The sequence below is a fragment of the Triplophysa rosa genome, linkage group LG2 (genome assembly GCF_024868665.1).
Source record: "Triplophysa rosa linkage group LG2, Trosa_1v2, whole genome shotgun sequence".
NCBI classification, from domain to species: domain Eukaryota; kingdom Metazoa; phylum Chordata; class Actinopteri; order Cypriniformes; family Nemacheilidae; genus Triplophysa; species Triplophysa rosa.
In genome coordinates this window covers 25387187-25407772 of record NC_079891.1, presented here as the reverse complement: position 1 = coordinate 25407772, position 20586 = coordinate 25387187, and the positions used below count along the sequence as shown (strand labels likewise).

Below are 20586 nucleotides of genomic sequence, written 5' to 3'. Positions count from 1 at the left end.
AAGGTCAATGGATTTTTTTCCAGGGTGAAAACATGTGGTAAAACTTTAGGACTATTTCAGGGCAAACACTTGCACATAGAAATGCAGTAAATGACCCAAACCCCAATTATTACAAGGTTAATGTTAAGTGAAAAATAACAGTTTGACAAAAACAAACGTGTATTATTTAGTCCAAACACCTGATACGAAAGCAATTATATTCATAGGTGGAAATGCTGTGTTGTTTTGTATTATAAAGTGAGGTGCTTGTGTTTGTATACTGTGTAACAACAGTGCATAACAAGCTTGCCCTTTAACCACAGTGACTGTGGACAATCAATCTAATTCAGCATTACCTTCTCGCAGGTCTTTCTAATTTGTGCACTACCCTTTTGTTATTTATCCCAGTTTGTACAGTCACTACTGCAGGAACAAACTACTCCAGTCGTCCAGCCAATGAAGGAGAGCGGGGCGGGGAACGCTCTGCAATTGAACTAAAGGACCGCAGGCACACGAGCATCCTCTTCTACAAACGCGTATACATCACATAGTCAATGGATTACACCTTGTCCCTACAAGTGCAACACCATCTGACTGTGTATCCGACGCACTTATACCAGGGCTACAGCGTAGAGTTACAGGTATGTTTTAATAAACGAAGCCAAAGTCAGCGCTAGTTTATTTAACGGAGTCTGTTGATGCTGAGAGCCAACCTTTATTTTTTTAGTACATTCTTATATACTTGTCAAACACATTAATGTACTGCATATTCGTAGTGTAATTTCTTTGTGACGCTGCGAAAGGAGCGTGAGGTGGTAGTCTTAGCTCGAGGTCGGCAACAATGTGTCGCGTGGTGTGATGTTGACAGGAAGAGGGATACAGTACAGTTCAACATGAGAAACTAGATGCACTTCATGGCATCGTACAACGACTCGCATCCCAAATCTGTGCAGCCTTTCGTTTCTTTAATGTCTTTGATGTTGCGAGATGCGAAGATGACCCTGAAAAGGCACATTTCGTTGCACGAGTCACTCTGTTGTACTTGCTTCGTGTCTTGACTAATGATACTCGGTTTCTTCAATCTGACAGCTGTTTTATTCGCCGAAAATGATAAATTATGTATCCCTGTATAATCTCGAGAATCCTGTTGATGCGGGTATAGTGTCGGTTTTCAGTCGATCACGCTTTGATCTTCGTTTTCACCTGTTGTGATGTGTGTAATTTACTGAGATGGGAATTACGGAAGCCCTTGTCACGATGTCGTGGATGCTGAAACCAACTGTCCTGTAACTTTAATAACAGTAGCCTATTATATAAAACAGTTTTAATGTAAAGCTATTTTAATACATGGGAAGGAGAGTTAAACAAAGTAATTAAGAAGATTCACAAATATGTTGTTGCTGAATAATCTTGTTTTTGCTTTACAGCAGCCAACGTTTAATATACATTAACACTTTTAAAGTAAAACCAAAAAATGCATAAACGAGGGGCAGAATGTTGTACACCTTTTGTAAACTTGAGTGTACTCTTTCTATAGAAATATGCCCAAATATGTGTTTAGTTTTTTTTGGAAAGAGAGACTGTTCCTTTAAAGTTCATTCTCCCGGTGCTGCTTACATCACCTTTATGCAGAACAATGGTAGTATTAATATTCTCTTTCATATTCCTCGAAGTGCAACTACATGACATAAAATCAGACGTGTATAGTAATGTCTTTGTAGTAAGAGGTTTTACTCCTGTTTAACCCTGGAGAGATTTGTTCCGTCACAGACTAAATCGTATTTCTTTTAGCAGGTAGATGTGTTTTTTATTAAAACATGTCAATTTGAGAGTAATAAATTGTAGAATTACCATATAGTGTTATAGTCAAATAGATGCATGATGATAAGTGGCACTTAAGATACTTAAGAATTTTTTACATCTGTAACTGTACTTTCTAACAAGCTTGTCGGATAAACAGTTGTTTGGAGAGAGTAGAGAGATAAGATATGAATTATTGATGTTTTCTTGACACTGTTTTTCCTGTGCAGAGGGAAGAGGCTCATCTTTGATTTCTGTTATTATGGTGCGTTAACAAATTAGCATTCTCTGCCTCCTCGCTAGAGTAGAAAACTGTGTAAGGAAAGAGGAATACCACATATCCAGCATCCCTTTAATTATGTTCCTTATAACCGTGTGAACTGTCCTGCTGTTGTGTGCTTTTCAGCGATAAGGGAGTAAAAGAACTTCAAAGTTTATTTATTTGAAGTGTTTTTCGCATCAGCTTTTGCATGCATGCCACCCTGACTGCTTTATGAAACACTTTTAAAAATTAGTAATTTTGTCAGTATAAGGGACAGTGAAATTGCAGCGCTTTGGGTGTGTGGTTTAATTATTCTGAGAAACGGTACATCTGTACCACAAGGTGGCCCTGTTAGTGTAGACTCTTAATCTCCGAATTACCTCTGGTTCTTAAAAAAAACACTCAGTCCTGTGCAAAGGGTTATCTCAGCCTTGTAGGAACCTGTCATACAAAAGCATTTTCTGTTGAGATTCATCTTAGTGACTGTCCTATCTTTGCTAATGGACTGCGTGATAAAATCGCAGTAATTGAGAATTCAAAAGTGCTGTTGTGCAGATCATGATGCATAATTTATTATGCATCATAATTCATTAAAATAAGAACAGTTGAACACTTTGCCTGAAGTTTTATTTTTAAAGAGAAATGCATGGCCTTCTTTAGCAAGAAAAAGCATCATAGTTCGTTTCTCAGGGCTTGTGAGCCAGCTGTGACAGCCCAGTGCCTTTCCAATACTGTTTATCCACTGGGAGCTTCAAAACCCACGATTCTTGAGAAGCTTATGGAGAGAATAATGCCTTGCTAAAACTCAGGGACATGATATTATCTTTCACTTCTCTCTATTTCCGCTCACAAAAAATGTGTAGTAAAGCTGTGGTTTAGATCATCATATCCAATATTTAACACATATATATGCTTTCCTGTGGTTCAGTGGTTAGAGCAAGGCCTTAGCAATGCCAAGGTCATGTGTTCGATCCCAGGGGATTGCACATAGTCAAAAATGGATAGTACAATGCAAAGTAAGTCGCTTTGGATAAAAGCATCTGCCAAATGCAAAATATATGCCTTGTTCTTTTTACTGAAAAAAGAATCTAGACCTATATTCAAATTAATCTTTTCTATTCAACATTACACATATCACTCACAATAAAGTGTGTTATATTTCTCATTAGCATTAATATTAGCTTGTTCTAATGCATGTTCTGAATCAGTGAGGTTCTAGTGTGATTAGGAAAATGGGTTTTCTAATTCACAAGTTTACTAATTGTGTCATTTATAATATAGCTTACCAGACACAAAACCCCAATTCTAGTTTGTCATCTGCTTTACCTTGTGTCATATTCTTAATTGGTATGAGAATGAAAGCATTATGCAGATTATAAAAGTGAAAATATGGTAGCTTCAAATAAATAGCACACTGCATAACCAGTGGTTGGTGCTCATGGTCAGTTTTTGTCCTGAGACTCAGGGAATGGATCGTGGGCACCTTAAAGACTTGAGGTGAACTGTAGTAACTAAATGAAAAACGAACTATTACATAACATGATTTGTGTGGAATTAAATCAAAAAGACACATTTTATCCTGACATTTTATATGGCTTTTGGCTGATTCATCGCTTAGGTGAAAGAAAGAGAGACTTTGAATTGTCCCACCTCATTTACAGTACAGCACTGGTGCACTCAGCATTGGTTTTTCACACTATATATACAGTATATGTATAATGTGAATTCCTGAGATTATTTTGTTGAGCGTGTGTTTGCTAAAACCCTGTAGATTGTTTCATATTTGAGTGTATATCGTTGCCGTCCTTCCGAAACCTTGGATGTCCAGATTGGCTGTTTTAATGAAATGGAAAAAAACACTGTACTTTTTAAAGCGATAGTTCACCCAAAAATTTAAATTCTGTCATTATTTACTCACCCTCAGATTGTTCCAAATCTGTAAAAAAATATATTTTTCTGCTAAACACATATTATACAGACAATACAGTATTTAATCATTTAAATTTCTTTGTTCAAAGGAAGATATTTGGAAGAATGTCAGTAACCAAACCGATCTCATCCCCCATTGACTCCCAGAGTAGGCTATTTATTATCTGTTCTTCCAAATATCTTCCTTTAAACAAAGAAATTTAAATGTTTAAATACTGTGTTGCCAACGTTGCCAAGGAAGTTTGAATACTTTTTATTGGTTACATAAAAAAACTGTGTCAAACATTAAAGGCGGGGTGTCCGATTTCTCTTAGCCGTTGTTGATGTTCAAATCTCCGAAACAAACACACCCCTACCCCCATTTTTCGCTTTCGTCAGCGCTCGGCTAATGTCCGTCCTGTGCACTGTGCATCTTACTGCTGATTGGCTACAAGGTTGTTTTGGTACTCGGCCCGACTCAGTTGTCTAAAGCGTAATTCGGAAATCGGTTACCCCACCTTTAAGGGTGACTAATAATAATGATTTAATATAAATGATGTGTTATTAACAAAGATCGGGAGGAGCGCACGCAAATAATTTATCCAACCTATACGTCATTAGCCATTACCTGTTATTATCTGTCCAATCAGCGTAAGAGTAAGTCTCTAAATATAGACAAGCCGTCTTATCTTTATTCTCTCAACTGTTTTTAGCATCCCTCCACCACCCCATCTCCACAGCATCGGCCCGTTTCCTACCTCAGCCCAAATACTGGGGGAGCTCTCTGGGTTCGGGCCAAATACCGAGCTCGGAGCCCTCTACCCGGACAGCACTCCAAATATGCATACTATTATTTCCTTTATATTTTATTTGCAAGGGTGAACTTGTGAAACCACAAATTAGGGATATACAAGGTTTCAGAAGGACATTAGCGATATGTGACTGATAGGAGTGTGACACTCCCCTATCAGTTCCGACTGGTCTCGCGAGAACATAATTTCCTTATGAAATTGGCATGATGGAGGGCTGAGCTCGAAAATGCAACCGTTTTAGTCACATATGCTCCCTAAATTTAACCTGTGCGACCTCAAAATATATTTGGGAGCATTTGTGTGAGTGCACATTTTGTTGTGGTGCGACCTGTTTGCTAATAACTAAACAAAGTATGTGTACACGTTGATTTTATAATGCCTACATTTTTTGCATTTTGTGTTAAGGTGAATAAAAGACTATTTTTTTCCTATATATTGCATCATTGAGGATTTGTTTAAAAAAGTCTAAAAATCTCGTCTCGTTCTTGTAAACCCCGTCTCGTGTCTCGTCTCGTGAGATAAGTGTCTCGTCACACCCCTAGTGACTGACCAGGCTGCTGTGTGTCCATTTGGCAAACAGCATATTTCTGTTTAGAAACAAAAATAAAAGATCTATTACAATAACTATGCAGTTAAATAATGACTGTAGACAGGGCAACCCAGTGACAGTAACACTACCAAAACCATTGTTTTCAGACTGTATTGAGTGTAGCCATTTGAATTAGTTACACTCTTAACCTGAATTAGTTGACTTTACTAGAAAATTGCGTGGAAACCCGTTGCACTAAACTGTTTTAGTTTTTACACAGGATGAAACTAAACAGGTTAAGTTGTATTAACATAGAACCTTAAGTGGGTGCAAAAGACAAATTAAGCTTGCATTAGTAGACTTTACTGAAAATCATTAGTTCATGTTACCAATGTTTTTAAGTGTACGTTTCATAAAGCAATTATCAAGTCTATTAAAACTAACTATTATGATAAATGTTATATTTAAGTTATTTCTTGTAATTAAACAGTGTTTTATTGTTGACAAAAACAGGTAGCTCTTTAATGTACTCAACTTGTCAACCAAAAAACAAGTAAAAGTGTTGTATAAGCAAAGTCAAACCTAGACACACATTAAAAAACTGGATAAGCATTAAAACTTGAGGCAAGCCTTTAAAACTTTAAGCTTGAGAGTAGTTATCAAACCATCAAAGTTATCAAACCATTGTATCTCTTCAAAATGCTTTTTTAAACCTTTAAGTTAAGCTTACCTGGACTTTTAATGAAGGGACAGAAATGTTTCAGGTTTTATTGAAAAAAAAGGTACCCATTAATGGAACAATATGGCATTTTTAGGAGGATCTATTGACAGAAATACAATATAATATACAAAAACTATTTCTTCAGAGGTGTATAAAGACCTTACGTAATGAACCATTATGTTTGTAATACCTTAGAATAAGCTATTTATATCTACATACAGAGCGGGCCCACATACATTGAATTCGCCGCCATGTTTTGTACAGCAGCCGTAAACGGACAAACAACTCTACAACGCGCGTTTTCTCTTCTTCTCCGCTGCGGTATCATGGTGAAACGGATCGCGGGATGATCTGTGATCCATACGGATCGTGCTCTCTGGTGCGGAACGCATGTGACCCGCGGATTAACTGAAAGTTTATTCATCATTGAGTAAAAGAATAAAACGCTCGCTCGCTCTCCAGTTTCAGCTCCAACGCGCTCTTGCTCTCTCTCTCCAGTATCTGGACGAGTACAATATTAAAGCTGTTCCAGATAAACAATGATGCTCAAAACTGCTCCGTCACACAGCTAATATTACAACAACAACATATCTTGGTATGTTAGTATGTTACTCACATACTGATCCGAATCAAAGCAACCTCCTCGGGGGTGATTTTTAGACGATCTTTCTCTCCAACGTCTCTCTGCTGGAAAGTATCTCCATAGATATCTGTGAAGTCTCTTCACAGTCTCTAAAAGACTTAGAGGCTGTGTCCACCGAGGCGTTTACGCCTGCGGCCGGCGTGTTTTTTCAATTGTTTTCAACGGAAACACTGCACTTTTTAAAAAGACCATCAGTTGACATTTTTTTCCACGCTCAGCACTGGTGCTATTAGTTTTTCCCACAATCAGCGCCGGCGTTCGACCGGGCGCCCAGAGTTGAAAAATGCTCAACTTTGGGCAGAACGCTGTGCCTGCAGCGGGTGTTTTCAGCCGAGCTCCTGCCATTTTCAGCCGCGTAAATGCGCCTCGGTGGACACAGCCCCTTAGTCCTAACGTGTCTCTGCTGTAAAGTCTTTATAATATTAACACAGGTCCTAGCTCCTGCCTGACTTTTATCCTTCTTTTTAAACTAAAAACCTTTTATTTTATGTAATATATCTACAGTCTTTCTAATACCCGCAAAATCTCTTCCCTGCTTCAACATGAGAACGACATCTTTTTGTACTGTGGTGGCCACCGTCGTGTTTGTACTGAGCGATTCGTGGCAAATCTATAATACAATGCTAGTGGCCGCTGTTAATTAAGATCTGCGCCTTTAAGAAAATAATGAGGCGAACGGGAGGCTTGTTTTTCTAAATGATGGTGACGAAGCTCCTTCCTAGAGGAGGCGGTGTTTCTATGGGCTGAAAATGAAAAATGCTGTGTTCGTCACGGGAACTTATGACACGCCTACGTCATTTGGAAAAACAACGCTCTCATTCGCCTGCAGCGGATGTTAGACATAGCGTTGTCAATATGGATATTTCTCTTAAACAAACGCATCGATTCGCTTCAGAAGCCCTTTGTTAAGACCACGGAGCCATGTCGAGCTGTTCTTTGAGCTTCAAAACAATTGCCCCCCATTCACTCCCATTCTACTGCATGGAAGTAAACATGTGGTTTTATAACTCTGACTGAATTATTATGCATATATAAGTCACATTCACTTAGAATGCATCGAGGGTAAGTAAAACATGGGGAAATTTTGATTCAAGTCTGAAGTATCCCTTTAACATGATCATTGCACTTAATATTTTGTCTCAATAATGCAAACAATTAGATTTAGCATTGACAACATTTTTTGAAAAAACTATAAAGAACAAGCAATGACCACTTAAAATGTTTCATTAACACAAATGCGGGTTTAGAGTGTACTTGACTGTCCTTCTTGTTTTATTTTTTGATCTCAAGGTCCATATGAATGAGCAAAACATCTAATTAAGGCGCTAGAACAGGAGAATGGTGTTTGACCTTCAGCTAGCCACAGAGAAGAAACAATGAACTATGTGCTTGTTCTGAGAAATGAACTGACATTGAAAACGTTCAGCATGTTTCAGATAAGTATGTGTGTCCTTTGACTGCGTTAGGTACATATTTTTCTTTTCTTTTTTTTGATTGTGTGCTATGTATGAAGACCACCTCAGACGCCAAATGCATGATCTGTTCTAACTATTGCTAGTTGCCTTCAAGCAACATTTAGAATAAGATTATGTATTATTTAGCATAGTATGATCACGTCACTGAATAAACTCTCAAGGCCCATTAACACTAAGAACAAATGCTAAGAATAAAAAAACGAGTTTGGTAATATGGTTATCATTATAGTTATCATCGTTGATGTGAATAGGCAATTACTTTTGTCTCTATAAGTTAATATCCTCCATGAAAGTCAGCTCACCATGACAAATTAGTATTATGAGCTGTCAGGAACCCGTCACTGTTGTCGGTTGCCAATTTTTCCCTCATCACGCTACAATACATTTTATCTCCTTTCTCCTCTGCACACGACAGCAGATGTTTTCCACATCCCCTGGACACATAACACCATTGTCTTCTGTAGGATGGTGGAAAACATGTTGTACTTTATCCACATAACAGCCCATGTCCAGGAACATCCAAAATTCATGAGTCCAGCAAAGACGGGTACATTGTTCTTGTGCAGCAGGGGCATCCGCTGTGTAAGAAAATCCCTTCTGTCGCTTTATCTTGAAAACTAAGAGGTGGGCATCTGGGGGGTCAGGAGACGACCCGTCTGGTGTTTGGCATCTAGAACTGTTGCTGGGGGTGTCGAGTTGGTGAGATGTAAAGCTGGATTATTTTTTCTCATTATCTCTGTTCATGGTGGACACAAATTCTGAATTATCCATTAAGCACTCCAGTAGGAGATTTTTTGTGTTCCCTGCAGGGAACTAAACAACTTTATATAACAGAGCACTAGAGCGATTAGCAGAAGAGAACAGACAGGTACTGATTGAGCAGAGCGAGGTTATTGTTCTCTATTTTACTTAATCTTGTTTTCTTGAGAGGTATCTTATGTCAGTCCTGTTTACGCGGTATGAGGAGTTATTCACAATGTGTTGTTTTGTTAGGGGTAATGGATGTGATATGCATCAATATAATGTAAAGGTCTCTGAAGTGGGAAAAGATGTTGTTTTTGTGTTCCCTGATCTGTAATTCTGTTGTCTTTGGGTTGACTTGCATAATAGACTTCCTTCAGGGATATATTGAATTAAGTGCTGCAAAAGTCTGTGATATATTTTATAAAGGCCATTCTAGCTTTATCATGTGTAAAAAGGTCAGGAAAAGTGAGCAGTTGTACATCTCCCATCATACATCATATCTCTTTTTGTTTCACTACGTATATGAAAAAGTTTTATTCAACAAGAGTTCATGTATTCATTTAGATAAAAAAATTGCATAGGGAAAAATTGTGTTGCATCCAACATCTGAATTGGATATTTTTATAATGATTCACATAAACATGGTCTCTTCATTAATATACAGTAACTGTACACTATATGGACCACATACACTTCAAGTCAAGATTCCCACATCATCAAAATAACAAATTGTAAAAAAAACTGTGAATAAAAAATCTAGCAATTTATTTACCCTCATTTCATTCCAAATCTGTTTATGACTCTTGCTTCTCTTGAGCACAAAATAAGATATTTTGAGACATGTCTCAGTGTTCAAACATTTGAAATAAATGGGGTCCAATGTTGTTCGGTTACCAACATTCTTCAAAATATCTTCTTTGTTTTCTGCACCAGAAATAAAAAATGACATACAGGTTTGGAGTGACATGAGGGTGAGTAAATGATGAAAGACCCTTTATTTTTGTGTGAACTATCCCTTTAATGGTTAAAACCATTGAGCGGATAATCTGCACAGTTTTAACAAGTAAAACAGCTGTTTTGGAGTTCCCGCAGTAATTCAACAAACTACATTCAGTTTGAGATCTATCATGCATCAGTTATTAATATCCACTCTGGCAATAAAGAGTGATGAATAGCTCTTCAGTCATAATACTGTATATGATTGGAGAACACTGTGATAACAATGACTTTATATTAATTTCTTTCGGTTGTGCATTGCAGAGTAATCAACCCCGAACCTTCATTCTTCCAGGAGAGCTGCTTTTCCACGGCTGCCTGCTGTCTATGTTAATTCTCATGGATGTAGAAGACACACAGACACTTTCTTTCATTTCTTTGTGCGTCGTGATGTTGCCTCAGAATGTTAATGAGCTCAACCATTACTCAGCAACCTGCGCAGATTTGTGTTCATGCGTGTTCTCAGCACCACTGAATTGGAAACGTACTTCTGACAGACCTAAATTTAAATCGATATTATAATCCTCCCCTCCAGTGAGCCGTTAATCACCGTGACGGGATTATTGAGTCAGAATTCAAGAAGCTGATCAGTCTGATTCGAGGATATCATTAAAACTTTTTAAGTTTGTAGACTGGATAAGTTGATTCATTAAAAAGATTAAACTCAAAAAGAACAGTTTGTTCAATAATTGGACATTGATACTTCTATTGTGAATAAGGATGGTAAAGTGTCAAGATTTTCAGTAGGCCTACAATTTGAGTCTGTTCCTCCCACAAAGCAATTGACCCGTGTGGAGCTTGATTGACAGATGACCGGACCAATCATAACGACGATATTATGTGCCCCCCCCTGGTCGTCGCTAGGGCTGTTAGATTCTGAGTTTTTTGCAGTCGATTCCGATTCCAATGGGCTATATGCAGGCGTGACTTCCGCGTTTCACGGTCAGAACCCTAGGCAGTTTCCGGTTGGGGAGACTTAAAGCAGAGAGAAATGGAAAAATGAGAAAATAGTTACATTTAGCAGATGCTGTACATTGCGGCACACAGCTATAGAAGTTCTGTTCTATCGTATCCTAGCTGCTGTTTTTGATTCCTGCTCAATGCCCTGTTTTACTACGGTAATAATAATTTTTCATTAATAATGTAATTTAGGCTACTAGCTGTTTTCAAAGAAATGCAATATAATATACAAAAACTATTTCTTCAGAGGTGTATAAAGACCTTACGTAATGAACCATTAAGTTTGTAATACCTTAGAATAAGCTATTTATATCTACATACAGAGCGGGCCTACATGCATTGAATTCGCCGCCATGTTTTGTACAGCAGCCCTAAACGGACAAACAACTCTAAGCGTTTCCTCTCCCTTGCGGTATAGTGGTGAAACGGTTCCCCTAACGTTAGTGGTGAAACGGTCTGTTTTTGGTTCCCAGAGTTATGGGTAAAACTAACGTCTGGTAACCAAAAATTGTTAGCTGGGACTCTGTCTAACGTTACGCCGCACGCGAGCGGCTCGATGCAACATGGCGAAAGCAAAAATAAACTGGACGTTTGTTGCGTCTCTTTGCGCTGCATCCAGTGGGCACAGAATTTCTGTTTATAATGGCTTAGTGTTGTATTCGCGCCGCTCGCGGGGCAGGGCGAGCGTTTTCAATCCATTCCCATGGAAGCTGAGCTAACGTTGCGCTCGCGGAGCAAAGCGAGCATTCCTCTTCTCCGCGAACGCCACGTGAACGTGCGCTTAAGTTCATAAGAATGGATTAAAAACGCTCACCCTGCTCCGCACCAGTTTATTTGTACACAAAATGTCTGGTGAGACCACAACTATCAGACAGACATGTCAGACGAGCATAAGAGACTTTACCGTCAGACACTGACAGACAGAAATGTGACAGGGTAGAGATGACGTTTCATCTCACGCTGATATTTCTTTTAAATGTTTCAAAAACATTGATAGTGGATTTTTTATAATCTAACAGTGTCGATTTAATTTTTTACTCAATCTTATAGTTTTATTAACATAAATTTTCGTATCAGTGTTGTAATTAAAATCTTTTCATTGTCACCATGGTATGGGGGACACGCCCCACCCCCTCTAATGCCCCGCCCCCAATTAATCGAGTACTCGTTTTTCAAACCTGTCCAGTACTCGAAATTAAATATGATCAAAAATGCCCATCCCTAACTCTGTTAAAAGCCTTGTACCGTGGGTCCTAACGTGTCTCTGCTGGAAGTCTTTATAATATTAACGCAGGTCCTAGCTCCTGCCTGACTTTTATCCTTCTTTTTATACTTAAAATCCACAGAGCTTTTATTTTAATAATAAATAAGACATTGCTCTTTCTACAGTCTTTCTAATGCCCGCATGGTCTCTTCCCTGCTTCAACATGAGAAGACGCGCTGTCGCAGCCGACGACATCTTTTTGTACTGTGGTGGCCACCGTCATGTTTGGACTGAGAGATTCGTTGCAAATCTATAATACAACGCTAGTGGCCGATGTAAATCAAAAACTGCATATTCTCTAAGTGTAAATGACAGACAGATCTCTAGAGATCAGGAGCCTCATTTATAGAATGTTGCGTAGAAACCGTCCTAAATTTGACTTTACGATCATTTCTCCAAGTGCGTATGTGTGATTCATAGAACGAACGTACGCTGTACGCACAGAAAACGTGTGTACGCCTTTCTATCAGATGTGAAGTCTATAAATCGCAAATGATCTTGAAATTGCACGCAGCTAACAGTTTCAGATCTCCGATTTTAACAATGTTTAATTAATGTCATTGATATATGAAAGACTACGTCCAAATCCTATACAAGCGGCAAGATTGACTTGTATTTCCAAAAACTTGCAGCACTTGGACAAGCAAAAGTGCGTACATCTGCTCAGACCCTGGCGTGGCTCTAAGCACTTTTCTACATCAAAGACCGTTTTTATAAATATGAACGTTGCCATGGATGTTTGCTTCGCACACTTTACGATCAAATCTGTGCGTACGCACGTTTTATAAATGAGGCCCCAGTTACTAAGTAGCTCTGTTTCTCTTTACTGACTAATAGACTCATACACGTTTATTGCTATTGCTCTTTTAATCTTCTCATTTAATGTTAAATGCAAGTAGTGCAGACAGGTGTTGAAAAAGTTCTGTCCAATTTTAACAGCTTTAAACAGATGTTCATGTAAGTATATATGTTGTGAGATTGTGCTCTATATATATATATATATATGTAATTCTCTTTACGCACATACTGAGCTCATCGTATTAAGAGAAGACATAGTAAGAGAAGACGGTCTGTTTACAGTCGGTCTGAAAAGACAAACGTAGTTATATGATTTGTTAAATGTGTGGGGATACATGTAATTATATCTGCATTGTGTGTGCAAACAAAGCTTTTGCTTTTATGCATGCAGAATATTTTGTCATTCCACAGCTCTAGACTTCATCCATCAGTTTTTCTCTACTGTTTAGACAAGAAACTAATGTGATTTAGTTGACCAATGACATCAGCTAAGGGTCGGGGCTTGTGCTTATGACGGCTCTTAAAGAGGAGTCGACTCCTTGGAATCAAGGAATCAATTCCCAGCCCTAGCCATACAACAATGAAGACTTCTTAAAACAGACTCTCACAAGAAGACTTGTGAAGAAGGCAAGTCCAGAGTTTTACCGCATTTGATCCGTGCTGAAGGACTGCATCTCATCAACACTGACAGAATTTTATCAGAGGTAAAATTTGATCTTTACGGTCATAATCACAGTTTCACCCGTTGCCTAAACTTGTCAGAAACCAATGCCACTATCCAGACGTTATGTCGTTACAGCAAGCAAAGTACGTTAGGCTGGAGTTTCGATCTTTATTTTGTTTAATTTATTCCGAGTCACTTTCACATTCTGAATATATACTTTAAATGCATATTGCAGACTTTTGTATTGCTTTTTGGTGAAAGTACACGTCATTTTTCCCCAGAAATGATTATTTCACAATGAATATTCTTTAGTGCAGTGGGAGCACTTTGGCTGATGTCGGACCTAGCAAAAGGGGGCGGGCTTTGCGAAGGGTCAGTTGTGTGGCTTAAGAATAGTTTTGAATAGTGCCAGTCATATGAACCACTTTATATGATACTTTTATGGTACTTTTAAGGAATAGTTCACCTTCAAAATAAAAATTCTGTCATTGTTTACACACTCACTTTTCATTTCAAACTTGTATGACTTTCTTCTGCAGAACACAAAAGATATTTTTAAAAATGTTGGTAACAAAAAACCGCTGGTCCCCATTGACTTGCCCTGGTTTTGTGTCCGTACAATAGAAGTCAATGGGGACCAACGGTTTTTGGTCACCAACATTTTTAAAAATATCTTCTTTTGTGTTTTGCAGAGGAAAGAAAATCACACACGTTTAAAATGACACCAGGGTGAGTAAATGATTAATTTTCATTTTGAAAGTGAACTGTGACTTCACAATTGTAACCTTGTCTACATTGGACGAGGCATGGCGCGATGCGACACGACACGACAAAAGACAATAGAACACATTAGAAGCCATTATAATTTTACATTTTGTCCACACTGGATACGTGTCATCATGTCACGTCACGCCGGTCATGTCCGGTGTAGACACAGTGTAAGTGTTAGTGCCCATTGAGTGAATTGCATGTAAATTTCTCTTTTTTCACTGAAAATGAAAGCCAAATGGGCTTTCAACGTGAGGGTAAGTAAATGATGAAAGAAGTATAATTTGACTCAGTAAGCTGTAATGAGACCCCCTCTAAAGAATATAACATCCTGTGAAACTCTTAATACATTTTGACCCTATATATTAAATACACTAGAAGTGTCAGTTTGCCACCCGGTGTTAAATTTAGTTTGTCTGGGTATGTTTAACATTTGAAACCCAAATGTCCTGATGTTTCCAAAAAGTAAAAGAGCCTTAAAAATGAGTCTGCAGTGTCAGGACTTTCTCTAGCTAATGTGTGTCAGAGAGAGGAAGACCTTGAAGCAGCTGCTGTCCAGCTCAGTACCTCCCATAACGGATTACAGCACACCTGTGACAGCATTCGCCAGGGCCGCCCACTGCACTGCCCTCTCTGAACCTCTGATGTAGCTCACATGCATGCTCCTGACTGTGGATGCGCAGGCAGATCTACTCAAAATCTTATTCTGTCCTATCAGGTTCACTGAGAAGAAAGCTGTAGTCAGTGTGTGTGTGCAGTGTGTGGTTTGGGATAGTTTGAGTGATGGGCAGGTAAATCTGTTTTCTCTTGTTTATCTACTTTGAAGCGGTAGGCTGATTTGGACACAGACCACGAAACACCACGCAAATGCATTTCTGGAAAGTTGTTTCCGAGTATAACATAATATAAAATTTTGACTTTGGTACTTACTATATTCATCAGGATTGGATTGGATCCAAACACTTTCAACATGGCTTAGTTATATTTTCCATATTTGCTTGTCATTCAGTTACTTGAGCATAAAAGTAGTTTCAGAAGCAAATTTGTGATGAAATATTATGTGTTTTTTCCCCCCCAAATAACAGCATGCTTTGAAGAATTGTGCACAGAGACGTTAAGAAAGAAAGTAAACCGATTGTGATTATGTTGTGTAAATCATATTCGCATGCAAATAATGACAAACGTTCTCTGAGAAAAAGAGGACGAGAGTTTCTCCAGGCCCAGTCAACCCATATTTCTCTCTGAGTAGGCCTCCGACAGATTAATAATGCAATTGTTTCTTAGACGTGGTTGTGTATGTATGTGTGTTTGTCAAAGCGATTGTGCTTGGACTCCAGTGATAGCATTTTGCCTGTTTTGTTCTGTTGAATTTATGCACTGCTTTCTCGGAGAAAGAGTCTGACAGAGAAACCGCCCCTCTTCACACCCGCTATCCATTTCTTTTGTATTTGCTCCCTCTGCTTCTTCATTCTGCAGCATTCTGGGTTATCTTTCATACTCTTTATTCTCATTTTTGCTAACTTGTGCTGTTGCAGCGCCTGTCTGTTGCCCAGAGCAACTTAAGACACAACAGTGTGGACTTTCTGTCCTGAACTCACATTTTTCTGGAGAAAGTTGCCTTTTTCTGATGATCTGCTGTGGTTTCAGGATGGGTGAGATGAGGACACACAGAAGCCGAAAGACCTAAAGAAGGGGTTTAATATTGCTGCATGTTGTTGTAGATGCATCACAGCAAGAGCTGAGTGCTTTCAATGATGCATTGCATTGATCTTTGAGAATAACGTCAGAAACTGAAACTGAAGATTGCAAAAAAACGATTTCAAGAGCAGCAGTGCTTTGGAATCTTTAAAGGCACTTTAAATCTGACGCATGCAGCATTTATAAAATATAATTTAGATCAGCGACTGGGATAAATTTAAGTTATCTGATGACTAAAAGATTATAATAATTACATCTGAATGACTTGAATGTGATAATGACATTATACTTAATATTTATGCATGAATTAATATCACCAGCTCTATTTGGGAACTGCTCAGTATGTTTATTTATTCAGTCTTAGGCAAGTTGCAAAGTCATTAGCATTTGAAAATCGGAGCATGCTGGAAAGTGAAAATCCCAGTGTCTTAATCTGGCTTCGCGTAAGAGCTGTGGTGCAAAATAATACAAAAGACTGCCAAGAGTAAGTATAAAAGTCAATCCACCAACGTAGATGCCAAACTCAAAATCATCTGGCAAGATAGTGTGTTTTGAGATTCAGGCCTGATCAAACACCCTGACACAGCTAAAAGGAGAGACCACTCAACAGAAACTGCAACACAATATGATGGCTTGAAGGGACAGTTCACCCAAAAAATGTGAATTCTGTCTTCATTTACTCACCCTCGAGTTGTTCCAACTCTGTAAAAAATATTTTTTTCTGATGAACACAGAGAAAGATATTTGGAAGAATGCTTGTAACCAAACAGTGCTTGACCACCATTGACTACCATAGTAGGGAAAATACAATGAAGTGCCCCAGAACTGTTGGCTTTCCTGCATTCTTCAATTTATCTTCTTTTCCCTACGTTCTTCAAAATATCTTCTTTTGTGGTCAACAGGACAAATAAATTTATAAAGCAATTTTTCATACTATGGTAGTCAACTGTGTTTTTTAGTAAACACTAAAAAAGGAAAACATTAGAATAGCTTATAAAGTACACGCAACAGAGTTACAGATTTGTTTATGTGGGTTGTCTGGCACCACACAGCTCTGGACAGTCAGGACACCAGCAAAGCGCTTGGGGTTGTTTGTTTTTGTGGCTTGGTAGGGTTTTGAATCCTTGCCTTTACACCTGTGTAAATGTTGTAGTAATGATAGTGCTCTTATTGGACTTTGAGGAACTACAGTGATCAGTTTCTGCATTACCCACAGGACACACAAACAACTAAAGTTCTCCATAATGGAGATGTATATAAAGTATGCCGAATTTAAAGCCTCTATTCTGAGAGCAGCACCTCTCTCCCTCAGTAGAAGTTTCAAGTGTTTGTTATTGCCAAGGTTTTCTTCCTGTTCCTTAATCTCTTTATTACTTTTTTAAACTTCTACCTGCATCCAGAGGCAACTGTCAAATAATGTATGAATTGTAGCCTCTTGAGCTTTGGACTTTTTCACTTATCATCTGCAAAGCACACGGTATTGAAGAAGTTAAAAGCTAAGCTAACTTTGTGAAAACGCATTTGTTCTATTGGTTTTTACAGCTGGATTTTTAAAAATCGTCACCACAAGAAAAAAGGATTTTCCTTGTTGCTTTGCAACCTTTGCAGTTTGTTATAAGCCGCTTCTGTGGGGAGCTCAAATGAAAGCGTGTCATAGACATGTCAAGTCCTAGTGCAGTGTTCTATAGCGCATGCTAAAATAATTAGCTAACATAAAAGGGAGGGAAACAACATGTTGTTATGAATAATTGATGTGACACGTGTTTATGACAGTGCTGTGTTTTACCTAATGTATGTCTAAAATAGCAATGTACTGTGTGCAGTGGTTTTCTGCTGTATTTAATATGGTAAGTTGTAACTTGTATGACTTTTTTCATCTGCAAAACACAAAAAAAGAAATTTTGAAGAACGATGGTAAACGCAAATGGATGGTCCCCATTAACTTGTAATGGTTTTGTGTCCATACAATAGACGTCAATGGGGACCAACGGTTTTAGGTTACCAATACCAACTATCACTGAGCATTGTTATGTTTTGTAATATTAAAATCGTCTTTGTTTTTGTCTAGATGAAGTCAACACAGGTGGACCACAGCCTTTTCACAGACAGTTACTGCAAAGTGTGCAGCGCACAGCTCATCTCAGAATCACAGAGAGTGGCACATTATGAGGTGAGATTTGCTTCTTGTCCCTGTCCCATATAGAAAAAGTATGTCTGTCTTGTGTTAAAAGCTTCTAGTCAAGTGACTTAGGAGAAATCCCTCAGGAGAAACCTTTGGTTAAAGTCCTTGCTCAAGGGCCCATTAGCAATAAATCATGGATGTTCATTATTTACTTATGCAATTTCTCATAATCAACATGCATTAGCCCTTAATAGTAACTGTAGCAAGTTCAATAAAATGGAAGGAAGGAGGCGGGAACCGGCTAACATTTAACAATAAACTTTAATCAAAAATAAACAAACAATAATACGGAAGTAAAAGGCCAGCAGCCCCTCACGGACGACTGCCGGCCACACAAACACAAACAGAAAACTTAACATTTCCGGGCCCGGTCCTCTCTCGCCGTATTCTCCTGCCGTTCGTCCTTTTATGCTTCCGCTCCTCCGTGAGAGATACGAGGCCGGAATGATGCCCCATGGCTCTCGTCACGCCTTCCTCGTCACGGTAACATTTATGCATTCATCAATTTCTCATTCTAAATGTTTAAAGATGAGGTAACACACGCAGTTTCTGCCAATCTCATATTAATCTTGAGTACCTATACAGTAGTATTGCATACTTTGCATTAGGCATGTGCCGGTATCAAATTTCCATGCTGCGATTAATTGAGCAAGGTTTTACCGTGGTAAGCTATATTATCGTGATATTCGATCATATGAGAAATGCAGGTTGAAAAATATAAACCAACTTCAGTGTTTTCCTCTTGATAACAACTTTAATTATTTTAAATAATTAATTGAACCTCAAACATTTACAAGTAAATACAAATAAATATAAATAAAACAACACACAGAGTTTATTCAAACAGAATAAAGTGCAAACTGCAAAAGAACAACTTTTGTTAACTGCTTTTAAATATGCTTATGTCTGTACAACGCTAGTACTACAATTCATATTATTATTATTATTGGTTGAATAACAAGCCAAGCCAGTGTGTTAACTATTATAGCAAGCTAAACATTTATAAACAGCAAATTCACTCGCACTTTGTGACAGTGTATGACTTTATTGCGTTCCATCAACGTATAATTAAAATAATTATTCTGCCACACTGTCAAATTTAATTACTCGGCTTACTTTTAGTCAGTTATTGTATTTTAGTTGTTCAAATAAATGACGCAAACTTTAGCATAGCTAACGTTAGCCTAGAGGACCTCTAGCCAACTCTTAAACTACGTCAAAAAAAGCTACATCCAAATGAAAACAGTTTGTGTAACTTTGGCATCTTGTCATTCAACTTGTTGTTTTTTGGGGTATTCGACACGGAAATGAGACAAAGTTTCATAAACTTGCCTTTATCTCCCTGAATTCACTGTATAGCATTCTCCCACAGCAAAACGAGGTCCTAGCGTGGTCTTTTTTCGCATATTATATTCGAATATTTTGATTATCTAGCGATTTCATTTAATTATATTATATTATATTATATATACAGTATATATTAACTTTTGTTGCATTCCTGTTTTATATATTTTATCAATACATTGTTGTAGTAATGAGTTCAAGAAGCTTTAAATACCTTCGTCGTGCAGGTGCGACGTCTCAATATTGCTGTGTCCTAACGGCAGCTCATTAAAACGTTAGGCAAGCATTGGTTGTAAGCACGCATTAGTAAGCACGCCGGAAGCTAGATAACAACTGAGCCTAAACGCGAAAGTGGCCATGCATAGAGTGAATTGAATCGGATGTTTGTCACGGAGATGAGCGAACATGTTAGACGTGTTCCCTTGTTTCGCTGCCACTTTCCGTCCACATGTCTTACACAAAGGGAAAACGTCCTAATTTTTTTGGAACCCAAAATATTTCCAAACCTCAAGGGGGATACATCGTCAGCAGCATTTCTCCTTCCGCCATGCTTCCTCTCCGTGTGGTACGTTTACATCAGAGTGCACACACACACACGTAGGCTACTCCACGTGGGGAATGGGATTGTTTAGATCAGAGTGCGCATTCCTACGCAGCATACACACAGTGTACTTTTATCCGGTTAAAAAAGAAACAAATACGCGTTTGAAAGTGCCCGCGATAACAACATCGTGCAAATCTGTTACCGCGATTAACCGCATTACCGAATATCAGCACGTGTCTACTTTGTATCTTCGAAGAGTATTTAGTTTGATCAAATTAATAAAAGACATACAGCTGTACGATTATTTCCAGGCGTGCAGGGGGGCACTACTTGAGCGTGGGCATGCTTTTTGTCCAATAAGGGACTAAGAACCCTTGTTACGTAATGGTATTCCATGTTAAAAAAAAACTTTCCAAAACCTGTACGAACTCTGGCGGAGTGAATCGAGCACAGATATACTGTCATATGTTCAACTCGTTTTTTGACAAGTTGACC

At 38.4% G+C, this 20586-nt stretch overlaps 1 protein-coding gene across 1 annotated transcript in view; it reads left to right on the top strand.

Moving 5' to 3' along the window:
- Positions 1–449: 449 nt before the first annotated feature.
- The window catches only part of zmat4a (zinc finger, matrin-type 4a), a 94405-nt gene continuing 74268 nt past the window's right edge, over positions 450–20586 (top strand). The window contains 2 exon segments of the mRNA XM_057360542.1: positions 450–620; positions 18090–18191. Of these exon segments, the coding sequence (XP_057216525.1) occupies positions 534–620; positions 18090–18191 (189 nt within the window). The 5' untranslated portion in view covers positions 450–533.